Source organism: Mesitornis unicolor, unplaced genomic scaffold, assembly GCF_000695765.1.
Source record: "Mesitornis unicolor isolate BGI_N332 unplaced genomic scaffold, ASM69576v1 scaffold5378, whole genome shotgun sequence".
NCBI lineage: Eukaryota > Metazoa > Chordata > Aves > Mesitornithiformes > Mesitornithidae > Mesitornis > Mesitornis unicolor.
This window is the reverse complement of record NW_010199842.1, coordinates 1-16,003: the sequence shown is the minus strand read 5'-3', so window position 1 is coordinate 16,003 and position 16,003 is coordinate 1. Positions and strand designations below refer to the sequence as shown.

General features: G+C 43.0%; 1 protein-coding gene across 1 annotated transcript; it reads right to left on the bottom strand.

The window, feature by feature from the left end:
- Positions 1-1,294: 1,294 nt before the first annotated feature.
- On the bottom strand, positions 1,295-14,976 carry LOC104544643 (vasoactive intestinal polypeptide receptor; the record flags this gene model as incomplete). Its single annotated transcript, XM_010189567.1, has 6 exons — positions 1,295-1,500; positions 3,028-3,069; positions 4,242-4,371; positions 9,402-9,493; positions 12,458-12,527; positions 14,916-14,976. Coding segments are annotated over 6 exons (587 nt in total), but the record flags the coding sequence as incomplete, so codon positions are not given.
- Positions 14,977-16,003: the final 1,027 nt, after the last annotated feature.

Sequence of the window (16,003 nt, the reverse complement as noted above, 5' to 3'; positions counted from 1 at the left end):
CTCAAATAGGGATTGCTCCTATATGGAAACTAATAGGCTTTCAGAAAAGAGGTAAAATACGCATGCACATCTCAAAGATCTAACAGTGCCTTCATCATAGGATGAAAGCTCCCCCAAAAAGCTGAAGAAGAAATCAATTTAATAGCTCTTTCACTCCTTCCTGATTCCTGGAGTGCCAGTTATGTGCTGAGACAACCTTGTTCTGATGAAAGCAGTTTTGCTTGCTGCCGTGATGCTAATTTTTCCATCTGGAGAGTGGCTTCTTATAGCCGGTCGGATTCAATTAAGGATTACAGGGTTCTACATCTCCCTTCCCTGGCAGTGTGTGCTAAGCAAGCGCAAATGAATTACAAACCAATTGTTTTCCCCCGATCCCCAATGATCCTGGGTGCATTAATGCACCAAGATCTATGGGCAAACTTAGAATGAAAAACACAGCCGTGCTCCACTTTTGGCATCTGTACCTGTTTTTTATACATGCAAATCGAGTTTCCTGTTCATCGAAAACAACTGAACAAAACACGATGGCATGAACGTAGCGCAAAGAAGGGCATCCATGCTGTTCCTTCTCAGCGACCTGCTTTCCCAGAGGGCACCCATGGGTGCTCGGAAAGCTTCTGCTAGCGAGGATGGTGGGTGATTAGCAGAACACATTGCAGCACCGGGGCATCCTTTGAGGGGCTTTTCTGGTGCTGTAGCTTCATCTTCACATGTGTAAAACACAGAGGCAGGAGCCCTGTCTCTCCTCCTGCTCGTTCCTCCTGTTCCTTCTTCCCATGTCCCCAAGTCTGTCTTCGGTGCCTTATCACCACCTCTTACCAATGGGACTTTTGGCACATTCATACATTTGGCTTTTTTTTTGTTTCCTGCTTCTTGCCTCCCTCTCTCCTTTACTGGCTCATTGTTTTAACAAAGTGCAATTAATCTGTTTCAGAGATGCCGGTTCTGGGAAAGCCACCAAGGGCTCAGGCTCTCCCTTACCCCCTGTACTTCATTGTCTATGGCACATCAGGATATCCCAGCCTTTCCTCCAGCGACCAGGACCTTTACTCATTGTTATCAACCTCTGAGGGCTTGAAACTTAAGAGTGAAAGGTCTGAAAAGAGGGAGAGGAAAAGTATTTCTCTGCCTCTGGGCTTGTCTGATCTTGTTCTGGATGCCAGCGGCTTTTCCAGTTTTGTGTCCTCTGCTGGCTCATGTGGAGCATGCCATTTCACAAGGGTTTGTCATCGTGTTGCTGATTCCTGGGGATCCTTCTGTCTCTCAGTTTTTCTCTTGGATGCTCAGTGCTCAGAGAGCCTCTCCCCATCACACCAGAGAGAATTCAGCCTGGAAGCCAGAGCACCGGCGTGTCTTTGGTGAGCACTTGGTCAGCATGGAGATCTGGGTGCTAAAGTTGGTGCCATTGCTGCCTAAGGAAGGGTGGTGATACTTCATGTCCGAGCCCAGGAACCGCTCCAAATGCCACCTCCGCCACTTTCGCTTGAGTTCAGCTTGGACCTAGGTGGTGGAAAGACAAGCAAATCAGCAGAGGGGAGCATTCTGCATGGCTCTGACTTGATTGTGTGAGTACCAATGGGTAACCCACCTACCAAGGGGCCAAGAATTATTTTATAAAGGTCACTAAACTCAACCTGGCCAGAACTTTTAAGCCACATAGCAGAGAGGTCACACTCCAGCCAGAGAACTGCTACACCAGAAATCCCTGAGCTTCAGCAGAAAAGTGAGCACAGGGAATTGCTTATCCAATGCAGTGAAGGTGCCAGACAACTGTAAAGGCAACATATTCTATGGTTTGTGAGTATAACTAAGATTTTCTTTTCCACTGCCCTGTTTTTGCTCAAATACAAATGATTTAACTATCGCTTCTTTGTAAAACTGTCAATACAGCTGTGCTTTCTTGATAGAAGCTACTTGTTCCTGCTCAGGGAGTTTACACACATCATCTGGTTTGCACAGTCCAGATTCAAATCCTGAACAAATCTGGCCACTGTTTCTGTCCCTTCCTGCAGCTTTCCAGTGCAAATTTGTAGATAACAGCATGAATTAGATAAAACAGCTGTGTCCAAGGGTCTCTGGGATCAACAAGCACAGGAATAGTGCACCACCATGCAAACTTCAGGATTGGAAACATGGGAAAGGCAGGAGCAGTGCCTGTAAGGTAGAAACATGTTTGCCTGGTGCTGGTCCGTGCCTAACAAGTCACGCCAATGCCTGTATCGGTTTTGGATCATTAATAACTTTGTGTGATTCTGTTCTGCTCCACGCAGGTTTACTGGCAAAGACCTCTGCTGGAGCTGGGCTCTCTGCTCTGCATGCCACTGCCTGATATACACATGGCATCAGCATGGCTGAAAGCAGCAGCAGAGCTCTAAGAGAGCGCATTGCGATTCTGGACACTCTTCCTCTCCCCAGGAAGCTGCAACATAAACCCAGCTCACAGCTGCTTCTTTCTTGTCCGTGCTCAGTTTATCAAGTTGAAAGTGCTCCCGCTGACAGCAGCTCCAAGTTTTTAGCTGCTCACACCCACTCGGTAGCCTTCGCAATATGGGTTTAATCAGTCTCTGCTGAATTTCTTACGGGAAGATGGAGCATGGCACAAAAATATCCTTGCACTAACGAGCCTCCCTCTTGGCAGTGGGGGAGTGAGTCTGTGAGGGATTCATTGAGGTGCTAAGCATAAGTGGGGCTTAGAAGATGGGTTTTGTAATTCCCCTGCTGAAGGTGGTCTCTTTGGATCAGGGTTTATGCAAGGTCATATGGGGGTTCTGCTGATGCTGTCTCATGTGGAAAGGAAGGGCTCAACAGCGGAAATATTACAGTCTGCACAGAAGTCCTAATATGTTTATTAATTGTGCTGGAAACAGTCAGGCAAATGGTTGAGTTGTTTTTCTGGAGTGAGTGATTTGATGTGGAAGCTTCCCGCCAATATGGTAACATCAGGAACGGGACACTTCTCAATCCTCTCCACAGGCATTGAATTTGCCTTAGCTACAAACATTAACAGAACAATATTGTTGGTCTTACCTCCCCATTGAGAAAACAGTAGAGAACAGCCACCACAAATCCCTAGGGAAAAGGAGAGAACAGCCTTTTAGCACCTCACAGCTGATATTCCCCTAAATCACAACCCAAACTCACTGCAGCCTTGGAGAAAGGGCATGGTGTTGGGGGGCTGCTAAGGTGCCTTACAGAAACCACTTGATTGCATTTTCCCTATACAAGGAGCAGAGGAAGATTGGTTAGGGTATCGAGCAGCAGTGGGTTCAAAGATTGCTCCAACTGGTGTTGAGAGCCATCAGAAGTCAGTTCAGCCCCAAGAGGGACACTTGGTCATTCAAAGCATTAGAGGCAACTGGATGGGATATGAGACCCAGCTTTCCTGATGTTCTTGGCAGTTGAAATTGGGGATATCTAACCAAGCTCTCTAGTGTGTCACCAGCATTAGAGGCAACTGGATGGGATATGAGACCTGGCTTTCCTGATGTTCTTGGCAGCTGAAATTGGGGATATCTAACCACGCTCTCTAGTGTGTCACCCAGAATAGAATGATTTTAGACACTGTACAGGGCCAAACTGCTCCTTTCTCATAGAATAGAATGATTTTAGACACTGTACAGGGCTAAACTGCTCCTTTCTCGCCTCCTGTGCAGTGACACCTCATCTGGGAGAATCTCAGCTTTCACTGAAAAAACAAACCAAACTTATCTATCACTATCCATCCTGGTGGGGTATTGGCCTCCTATGCCAATGAACTGGAATTCTGCTTGAGCAGGCTCTACAGGCAGGATGTGGCTTATTAACAGAGGAGAAAGTTCATGCAAGTCAACTGGCTGAAGACGGATGAGGCTCCTAAGGGCCAGAAAGACATTCCTCCCAAAGGCAACTTATATCATCTTACACCATGTCAATAATATATAAACTGAACTGAGGTGCTAATTTTTCTCCCTTAAGTACAAAAAGACCGAGGGCAACTAACTTATACAGGTACATTTTCTTTTCAGGTGCCTAAAATAACAAGAGAGCATCTCTTTCTGGAATTCCAGGAGGCAAAATGTGAAATTATTTTCTATCATAGCCAAGCTCGATTAAGTAGCTTTTTCCCTAAAGGTATAAAAGAAATATTGGACATGTCCAGAAAAAACCAAGCTCACATGTTTGCTTATTCCCTTGTCAAGCTTGCTACATTTGCCCCTGCTGACAGACCCAGTGACTGACTGGTGGCCCAAAGGGTGGCTTACCTGGAACGACCCAACGACGAGCTCAAAGACCATCTTCACTTCTGCTTTGAAATTGTCAGGGAAGAAAGCAAACATGATGTAGTGAATGCCAAAGAGAGGGATCAGCAGCAAGGTGGACTTGGCCAGCCTCCTGTCAGAAAGACAAACACGAGTTGTAAGGGGAGACAGGAGAGGAGCTAAAGGGTAAGCTGAAGAGAAATCCTGCAGCTGAGCCCTACACAACCCCAAACTTTAATTTGCTGCAGTATATATTTGCTGATTACCTGGATCATGGTGGTGTAGCCTGTATCGTGCATGTTAAGTACCTTTGTTTGCCATTAGGAGATGTGATATGGTCCACTTACCCTGAGGCCCTGGGAACATCCAGCCTTTAAACAGCAGCCTCGAGCGAGGCAATATCAGGAGGCTGCCCTCGCCCAGAGGGAAGATGTGTCAGGGGTACAGGGAAAGGAATGGAGTTGAGATAGCTCCTCACAGCCCAACCTCCCCAGGGTCCCTCTGATGACCTGGGCTGGGATGCAGGGACATGTGGAACCAGACCTTTGGTTGGGCACAGTCACTGCATGGCAGTTCAGACGAACCAAGGACCATGCCGGGAGCATTTCCACAGGCTTGATTTCTTCCTCATTAACAGCTCTCATAAAAATATATACATGTCTCCAGCTAAGGCAGAGTGCTCAGCCCTAGATTATTTCTCCTTGGCCTGCACACTGCAGATGGCTGGTGATTTCAGATGTGGTGACAACATAAAATGTGACATCTTTATTCTCAGTAACTTCAATGGAGGTATTTCTTTCTCCCTTCTCTCTTCTTCCCCTCCCACCGGAGATCTTTTTTCATCTCCACAAGCTAAATCATCATCTAGCACTGTCTTTGTTTGCTTGGGATTTCTGAAAATTACAGCTTCGGGGAGAGAAATGGTATGTTTAGCTCAGAATAATGACAGGCTATCGCACAATGAATGTCTCCAAAGGAGGGAGATGAACAGTATTAGTGCTTAATGGCATCAGGCTGGGTAATCAGAGGTTTAATTATGAAGAGATGATAATTTATTAAATCCAATCGTTATTAAAATATAGCTGACAGAAATAAAATTAAATCAAGGACTCAAGGATGCTTATGGAGTTCTTGACTCCCTTGGTCACCTACATACTTCTGCATCCCCCTCTTCTATAGGCTTCTGGAGGAACTGAAGCTAAGGCTGGGATGTTAGAAATACTTGTTCTACCATCTGCAAACCCTTCACCTCCGAAGTCCCATCAGGCTCAGTCCTTCCAGACCATCTTTATTTATTTGCCATCTGCCTAAGCCCACTGGGAGGGCTGATGTGCCAGCTTTATGCAGATGATGCTCATCACTGTATCTCCCAGCAAACCTTTCCAGCTTTCCCTGGGCCTGCCTCAAAGACAGCTTGACATTAAGGCTGTGGTTGGAGGCTGTGGTTCCTCAGGGAATACCTGGTGACTGAGTAGCAGCTGGCTGCAACTCATTCCAGGCAAAATGAGTGCCTGTATGAAGCTGAGGAACTTTCCAGGAATTTGCCTTTCCTACCACATCCCTCACTTGCAGGCACATCCCTGCTTATACTGAGCAGATCCAAAATCTCAGTCCTTTTGGATGTCATTTTCTGCCAGAGGACTGTCATTGTCATTGGTGACCATCAGGGTACTACATTCCTCCCTGTCAGAAGCGGCTCTGGCCAGTGTGACCCACACTAGTGTGATCCAGCCCTAATTCCCCCAGCTCCCAACATACGACATATGAGAAAACAACTCATTTCCTTAGCAGATCTCAGTTCAGTGAATATCAATACTGGCTTGGCAGAAATCTCTCCTGTTTTCCCAGTCTTTCAGGAGCAGTCAACCTAGAGGAGATACATGTGATGCTGCATTCGTTTACCATATTCATAGAGGAGCTGTTCGCAAACTCCAATGGACTAGAAAATTTTATCTTATCATTGCAGGCAACATCAGGGCCTCACTTACAGCACTTTCCCTCCTGGATGGATAGTGCCAACAAACAGGGCACAAATGCTAAATCTTAAGACCTCTCTCCTCCAGTTTGCACAATACCCCAAACCAGTTGCTTGCTCCCAGCACTGAGCTTCCCCAGAATCATGCAATGGTTTGGGTTGGAAAGGACCTTACAGCTCATCCAGTCCAACCCCTGCCATGGGCAGGGACACCTCCCACCAGCCCAGGCTGCTCAAAGCCCCGTCCAACCTGGCCTTAAACACTTCCAGGGAAGGGGCATCCATATTGAGTGATGTTTTAGACCTCAGTTTGTCTTCAAGGCAAGGACCATAAGGTCTAGCCCTAAGATATTAAAAAAACTCACCCCCTAAACACTGCAGTGAGGAAAATAATCTTCCTCAGCCATGCTGTAATTTCTCCCAGGAAACTAAAGCCTGGCTGTGCAGAAGGCAGAACTGCTTGGGAGATTGTCCAAAGTTGGTTAAAACTATCTGCTAGAGATCATGGCTTCCCAAAACACTCTTCCACTCCCAGCACAACGGGCACTTCTTAGACCTGCTCTCTCTGACAGATACACATGGTGACAGGTAATTTAGGGAATTTAGGGAAAACACATCTCCACCAGCCTGCTCCTCTCCTTGAGAGTGGATAAGAGTGAACCAATGTTATAGATATGCTCCTTGAGTGCATAATGGAAAATGATATTATTTATGATAATCCTGATCTATGAACATGTACAGAAGAAGATGATTTTGCTCAAGAATAACTTCTATTTGCCTGAAATATTGCTGCCCTATTCTTGCACATGTCTCTGTCATTTCTAGAAAACTGTTTAGGGAGACTTATTCTCACAGTTTCCAATACATGAAAGCCCAGCTCGCTGTCTGTAGCACTAATGAGTGAGTCAGCAGTGCACCTGAACTTCCAGCCTGCAGCTAAACTGAAACAGGTTGAACAATACTGTCAATATGTCAACATGTTTTGTTTCTTTTTTTATAAAGTAAACAAGAGAAGGAGGAAGAAATGCAAATGAGAGATCCCTGATGTTGTTAGTTTAAAAGATACTTATCTTGGATTTGGCAGGAGGAACCCACACACATCATTAGCAGCAGGTTTTGCTAAGATCTCTTGGGTCCTGCAAGCCAAAGCCCTGCAGCTAACAGCAGCATTTCAGGTAATAAGGGAATGATGTGTGGAAGGATCCAGGTACCTACAATTGCAGACCACATGCCTAATGATATTTATAAAAGGGTCGGGACCCTCGATGTCTCTGCATGTCTCTAAACATTAAAAACTTAGGACCACACTGAGAACTCCCCTTGGTGGGATCCAGCCTTCATGTCACGACACTTAATATTCATTTCCACAGGAAAATGTCCTGTCTCAGGTCTCATTGTAGTCAATATAGTCAATATAGACTTCCAGATGCCACAGAAAATCTGTCTAGTGGCCAGCTGCCACTGTATAAGGGTACAAGTCTCCCAGACGTCCTGGGTCCTATATGCCGGGTCCAGGCAAGTATCTCAAAGGTCCTAAAGCATCTCATACGGCTTGGACACCTTGAAGTGAGCAACTGATTCATGCCCTAATGGAACTGAGATGTTTTTTCAGGTGGAGAATGAAGGAGAGGAGCTGAAGATGTGAAGATCATTTGTACTTCAGCAGTGCCTCCTGTCTGGCATCCCAGCATGGGGAAGCCTGTTACTGCTCTGCCATGCTATGTTTGTTTATAAGACAAAGAGAGCTTTCCTGGCAGCTCCTGCTTCATTGGAAAATGAGAACTAAAAAGTCCTGAACCAAAGCTCAGCATGACCTCCAAGGTAATCTGGGCACAACCCTTCCGACACGTGTTAGCAGCCCTTCTACTGGGATGAATGGGGGCCAACTGCTCCAGGCTGCTGCTTAGTACTAGGACATATTTCAATATGCTGATTTAATCTGCGTACCTGGCCAAAGCTGTTGCAATCCTAGGGGTACAAAGATAAAATGCCCAATTGGAAATACGTAAAGGGAAGCGAGAGAAAGCACGGGGTCTGGTAATGCTGGCGTGTTGTGATGAAAGAAAAGCTGTAATTGCTTTGGCTGCTGCAGGGAGAAGTTAAGGTCAAATACTGGAATTTCTTTTCAGAAATCTGAGAATCTCTTGAGGTAGATGAAATGCATAATTTACCATTGCCAGAGAGCAAGACTCAGTGTCATGGCTGGTCAGTGTTCAAGGACCATATTGATACTGCCTTCCATATGGCAGAAAGATGAACTGAGCTCAGACTCTTCAGGGTACCAAAGTGCTCAGCTTCCTCAAAAGACAAAGAAGATTTATGAGCAGTGACCATCGGGACACTGGACTTCTTTCTTTTCAGTTTTTTTCAGGAAACATTTAATAAATATCCAGGAATATTTGAAATGCTGAGCCAGGGCAGTGGCAAGAGTCAAAAATAAGCTGGTCTGAACTTTTATTTTATTTGCATTGAAGCCAGAATAAATCTATGCAGATAGACAGATTTCTCACACTCTTTAAACACTGCCACTAAGACCAGTCTTGGCCACTGAGACAGATGCTGATCTCACTTGCATGTTGTTCATTATATAAAGCCTCATTAAGGTCAACCTTATATCCCTGGAATAAAAGCCTTATGTCAAGGAAAACCTCTGAGACAGCACAACTTCTCAACAGTGAAGAAATATGCAGTGAATGAATCCAACGTAGTTAAGGGGTATGCTTTAAGACAATGAAAATTTGCCATAGATTCTATTGAATGTACTGTTTTTCTGGATCTCTCATCCTTTGAAAACTGGAGCTGAGGGTAACCAGTTCAGGGAAAAAAAAAGCCCATATACGGTGGACAGCTTCTCTTTCTTATCCATAAGGGCCTCTATACCTTCAGAATCTAATAAATATCGAAAACACAAAGAGAAATCCTATTTTGTTTCATGATCATTACTATTGCTCTCACTTCTCCATTGTATTCCCAGGAGAAAGCCTTCCTGCCTGTCTGTTCAAATGGATATAAAACATGCCCAGATGTTTTAGCAAATGCCCCATTTGCTGATTTCTGATGAGCTTTAATCAATTAACAAATACTTGATTCTGATCAGTGCAGACGGATGCAATACTGAACTAACAGCCAAAGAGGTTTCCCCAAAACGGTACAATAAAGTTAAACAAGTTAAAAAGTCTAGGACTTACGAATATTGGCTGGGTTCATTGTGTCCAACATCTGGGGAATGCAACTTCTGGACTAAGATACGGATGATGCAAATGAAGAGAATGAAGTTCACCTGTCGGGATGGGCAGAAAGGAAACAGAGAGAAAAATAAAGAATTAGGATTTTTCTTCAGTGAAAAGAGCTGATCTTTATAGAGGAATTCCTTTCACTGCAATATTTTTTGCCATGGAGCAAGCTGTTGTTAAAAAGCCATGAGCAGAGAGCCCCACAGTAAACCGACACAGGATGGCAGCCATCTTGGGCCTGACATCAGCCTGCTTGGGACTTTGTGTCATACATCCCAAGTATGATGATGTCAAACCCATAGAGCACAGCTATGCACGACGTCCTGCTGCACGGGGGAGTGCCGACGACAGGGTGGGAAAAGAGCCTTGGGAGTTAGCGGAGCGACGGACGTCAAAGCCCTCGGGAGACGGTGACATGGGACCGGCTGCTGAGCATGTCAAAGACTGAGGTGGTGAGCCAAGGAAACCAAAACAAAACACAAAGCTGTATCTACTCAAATGGGCTCTACTCAATGCTGTTGGGCATGTCTTCCCTGGAGAGAAGCTGGAAACCTTGTATAGCAAGGAAAACATTCTCTCCTAGGACATTAGACCAGAGGAGTCTAGCTAATACCTAGATTTTAGATGCTGCTTTTCACTCAAAAAAATTTTAAAGTGCTCCACTAACATACTCACATAATGTTAACTTTATTTAATAGCAAAGGTGTAGAGACAGGAATGGCAGTTTCCTAAAGACATGTTGTAGATGGCATGAGTTGAATGCAAATCTACTTGCTTTTAAGGTTCTGTCCATTGAATCATGCTGTTACTCATGCAACATTTACAATAGAAAAGTGATAACAGATTTCTGTGGACTTAGTTTAGTTTTAGCTTGGCACACAATCTCTTTCTTTATCCTTTCACGGCTAGCAAATGCACAAATAATTCCGATTTTTTAGAGGCTTAAAGGCTGGAAGGGATTGTGTTAACCAGCCAATCTGATTTTCTGCAAAAACAGACTGTAAAATTTCCTCCAGCAATTTCCACATTTATCTCAACAACAGGTGAATAAAGCAGACCGAAGCACATCTCTCATTTAGACACTCACTTTTTTTTCAGAAGCTGTGAGTGATTGGAAATTAATTGTATTTCTTGGTTATGATGCATTGCTTAATCACTTTTTATGTATCTCATGCCATTTATCATAGTTTAAATTCATATTTATTCCCTTATAAGAATGGCTTGCGTCTGACTTGTTGGCAAGCAAAATTTATCAACTCAAACCAGTATAATCCAGATCAATTACTCCAATGAGCATTGATAGCACACAAGTTGCAGCATTGCAGGTAGCGCTGGAGCTGCTTTTCACTCTCCTGCCATGTGTTAAATACTGACAATGTTGGCTTGTTGTGGGCAAGAGCACCCATGGACACAAAACTATGGCAGTGGTAAGTCAGGTGTGGTGTGATTTATAGGCTTAGTACAACCCTAGCATTGCATGGTAGAAGATATGGCTATCAGGCTACTGGAGAAGTTGTTTATTTTTCAACCTAGAGTATAATCATAGACAGATGATAAAGCACTTCCCAGTGCTTAATATCTTATATATCTTATATATATTTCTCCCTTCCACTGAGATCTATGCTTTATTCCCATGGATATGGAGAAAATGTTGCATTCCTCCCTGAAAAAACCTGCTGTTCATCAGATAGTGGTTATCATGCCCTTCCTCTGGGACAGATTTATATGCTATCTGCAGTAGGAAAATCTGAAATTGCTGGGTAAATTTTGTTTGGCCATGAGGAAATGATTTATTGGCCAAAAGAAAATACAGACTCATTGATCCAAGGAGAACAGGGTGTAATTCTTTACCAAAAGGTTATCCTGGGAAAGGGAAATACTATCTATAGCTTTATATGATGATATAAATATTTTGAGATGTGTCATCTAAGTATTGTATTTCTTTTCAGTGAGGTGAACCGAGTAAGATGTAATTATTCAAACTGTTTCACGTTGGAATTCCTGTATGACAAATGCTACGGAAAAAAAAAAGTCTTCTTGTAAAGGTCATAATGTATGTGGAATAAGAATAATGTATGTCTAAGAAAAGATTTTTGTTTAAAAGAGACATATTTGGTTTGATTTCTGTCGCATTCTTTTTCTTCCCTTCCCACATGCATGCCTTCATTTAAGAAAACTCAAAGCTAAGTTTAACTCAGGTTTATTCAGTTTCAGGTTTTAGCTCGACATCTGACAGAGGAAACATGTAATATTCGACAAGGATGGAAGTACTCAGAGTTCCTCAGAAGTGTCATGGTTTCTGTGGTTGGAATTGATCGTATCCAGAGAAGTAAGAAGTCAAGCACTTCTGTTGGTTTATTTGGAAATTAGCCAACCTTCTCAAGAACTTACTTTAAAAACACATAGCTAGAATCTGACTTTGGACTAGATGCTATAACAAGAGGCAAAAATCTGGGGGAATTAAGCTAACCTCTTTTTATCTAGGGAGAAATTTATGGTAGGACTCATCACATTTTACTTTATTGTCTTGACCTCTACAACTGAACAAGTCATCCTGGGCTCTGCATATGGTCAGCTCAGAGAAACAAAAGCAGTTCTAGCACAATTAAACTGATCTAATTTAGACATCCACTGATTCATTAGACAAGAGGAGCTTTTCCTGGATCCCTAACCACGTTCCTGAACCTCTTCTGGCTACACACACCCATGGCTACTGCACCAGAGTGCCAAGGGTAACTAGCAGATATGGAGGTGGTCACAATTAAGTCAAATGAGCTTCATCTTGGTTGTCTAGTCACCCAAGCTCTTCCCGTGGTCAATACTTAAAGGAAAATATGTTTATCTGGAGGGTAAACTTCCTCATCCTAAGACAGATATTCAATATACAGTGGGATTTTATCTGTCAATGCATTTTTCATGGACATTTACAGAACGCTTCTCAACATTCTTTCACCCCCCACACTTAGGATTAAAGATGGCTTTGCAGCCAGCAGAATGTGCTGATACTTTACCAAAATTGACACCAAAATAGGAGTTTTAATGATCCACCAGAATGGGGATTCCACTATTTCCTCCCAGCACCTAAAAAGAAACAAAACCAGACTTAAAACATTAAGCAAAGCAAGCAAGCAGCCAGGTAACCTTCTCAGGTACATGGTTTCCCTAAAAAGATGGCTATGTTAGGTTATGTGAAGAGGACTAAACCTGGTATGCATGAACTGGGAACAGCTGAAGACTTGCATTGCAGTGGCTTGAAGCACTGGTAGGTCCCAGTTGCCCCAGATACGATGCTCTGAGCTCGTATCCCTTTGGTAATGGAATAAGCTGGAGGATGTCATGGCAGGGTAGATGTGGGGGAGGATGGTGATTCACTTCATTTCACCTATACTACGGTCTGCTACAAGGAAATACTATCAAAATCACAGATTCGTGAGACCTTCAATGCTATCCACCATCATGGATGGAGATATTGTTAAGCACAGAGCAATTGGCACCATCAGAGAAAACATGCATGCCCTTCTGCAAAAGATGACAGCCTACGGTGGGATTAGTCCAATTAGGTCTAGCTAGCTGCATCTAAGCTATGGATCAAGGCAGGCAAGTCTATAGGGTCGAGGGTGTGATTTATCTCATACTGAAGTCAGAATTGTCTGCAAACCACACCACTCACCTAGGTTATCCTAAACCATCTTTGAAAACCAACAAGTAAATGGACAGGAATGAAGCAGAAACAACTAATATTGCTCAGGACACATTTAACTGCAGACCTCAGAACTGTCAGGCGATACAAGGTGCATTTTTAGGACAGCATTTACGAAAATTGGTCTGCATTCATGTTTGAGATAGATTAGTGGCACCCATCGCAGGCAATTTCACCTGGATCCAGCTCATCTAATTCAAAAAGTTGACAGCGCAAGTAATAGTAGATGAAGAGAGGCACTTTTAGGGCATAGCTCCTGAGACTTATTATAGGCATGAACTTTAGGATGAAAAAATTACACTCCATGAACTACACTGACTAAATCTCCACTAGCTATAAAAGGAGACTAGAGCAAATTGCTCAGATACAGATGCTTATACTCAGTCAGTTGTACGTTGCCCTTTCATTTAGAATTAAAGTGGCCCTAATTATGTCTAGTGCACTTCATTTTTAAAATACATTCAGGCAGTCTGAATGAAGGTCACTTTAATTTGGAGTTAGAATGTTTAAATAGAGGCTTAATGTTGTTTAACCAACCTTACATAATTAAGTTTTACTTAACCTGGATTAATTTCCTGTATTTTTTCTCTGTAGGTAATTTTAGTATGCCAAAAAAAAATATATCCACGTTAGGTATTGGCATATCTTGTAAATTCACACCCTGTTTTACTTGGCACAAAAATGTAGAGCTTTAAAGCCTCCAGAAAATGCAAAGAAGTCTGTATTTTTATTAAGAATTGCTGGAGCTGAGTGAGAATATCTAGTAAGAAAATTGGTTTCCAGACTGATTAAATCCTTTGGTATCTATCTCATTGTAGAGGCTATTTATTAACAGAGTAAATAAGGTCAGGTTTATGCAGATAGAGTAAAACCATAAATCAAATCAGTAACCCTCAGGAAATGTGTTAGCATGACTATACATCAAAAACGCACTGAGAAATCTGAGCTGCTTCTCCTACTGAAATAAGGACAAATCAGGACACATAGGGAGAGAATGCACAGGAGAAAATGGAGTTAACCATGTGCTGTAAATTCAAGAAGCAAGGGCATGCACAGCGAGTACATAATAAGCACCTGATTCTGTAACTCTCTGGCGTGTTTTCCCATGAAAGCTTTTCCAATTAATATAGTTTGCCTGCCTGAGTAAAAGCATGAAGGAGGATGGCAGGATCAGATCCCACTTACTTGCAACTATCCTTGGACAGCTCTAATATTTGCCTTGTTTATTTAGCTGTATTATATCTGCTTCTTACATAAAGTATCAAAGGCTGTTAGGTTAAAAAGGATGAAAAACAGATCCTAAAATCTGCCTGGGAACAAAAAAATGGCTTATTAGAGTTTTTCTGTGGGAGAGCTAACGGGTGTGTTTACTAAGCTTATTTAGGGTTAATTCTGCAGGATGCAAAGCCCTCTGAGCATAGGGAAGCTGCTCAGCTGTTATCTTTGTTATCACAGGGCCAAATGAGACCATCAGGGGCTGTTCACAAATTCCCTGCAAATATCCTGACCAAGGAGTTGGGAAACAAGGAGAATGAGTGACTGGCCTAAGTTGACATAAGCCATGTGTCTTCAGGGAGACCATGGAGCATATCCCAGTTCATGGTGGCAAGAGAAAGGCTCTGCTCCGCTCCGCTCTGCTCTGCTCTGACTGCCATGGGGGTTAGGGCAGGATGGCTGGGCTCCTAAAACTGCAGGACCTTCCTTGTCCTTCCTTGGAGATAAAGGAAGGCAAAATGATAAAGGAAAGATAATTGAGTCCATAGGCTTACCCAACATCGAAAAGGTAAATCCTGACAATAGTCCAAGCAGTGATGAACACTGAGGGGGCACCTGATGAGAGAAGAGATGGTGTTACTGTCAGAAATCATTACCAATGCTTTCAGGGCTTTTCTCCCTTACTCTCCATCTCTCCTAAATGACTGAGGTGATGCCTTCTCTCAAGAGTGGAGAAATGCTTCGTGTTTTCAATGTTCACATGCCAAACGAGCAATGTGTTGACTTTCTCTCTCACTGGCCATGTAAGATGGGGAGAAATAAGTACTTCTAACACACAGGTCAACTAAGCTACTGCAAATAGGACAAGAAACATGTCCTTGGACTCCCTTGACTGCATTGCCTGGATCTCTACTGACTATAAAGGGAGCCTGGAGTGCCAAGTTCACACGTAGATGCCTGTTATTTTTTTCTAATTGCCCTTCCTCACCCAAAAAACCTCAGGACACCTTATGAGCGCAAGAGATTCCCTTTGCTTTAAAACCATACATTTTTCTTTAAAATTTGCCAGCTCCACTGTGCTGAAAGAAAGGGTATCTATGCGCAAGGTATGTTTAAAGAAGGTCTGACCTGAATAACTGCATCTGAAACACAGCCTGCCAACATCACCTCTTCTTATGTTTATAGCACGGAGAATCGTCTCTGCCACAGCGTGAACCCAAGTGTAACTCCTGTCACTTCTGATGGAAGTTACTCTCTGGCTAACTGATCAAATCCTGAGTCCAAGCATGCTCTTGTACATGGCATTATTTTATTTTTTCTCTTTTCTTTTCAAGATACTTCCCTGATCTAATTATTTCCCAGTTTCAGCTACCGTGAGCATGGAAGAAAAAGTCATTTTGCTTACTTATGTACAAATCTTCAGCTAAATGGCTTAAAGGGGAAAAGAGATATCTCTGTTTCTTCTTTTGAGAAAGAAGGGCAGTTGATCTGGTAGGATTAATTTGCATAAGTTAAAAATTCAGCTCTGAATTACTTCATGAGTTACTTCATGAAGAGGTTAATTCTGTCTTCCTTGGCATTTTGTTATTTTACATTTTATTTCATTTTTTTAAATTTAATTTAATTTAATTTAATTTAATTT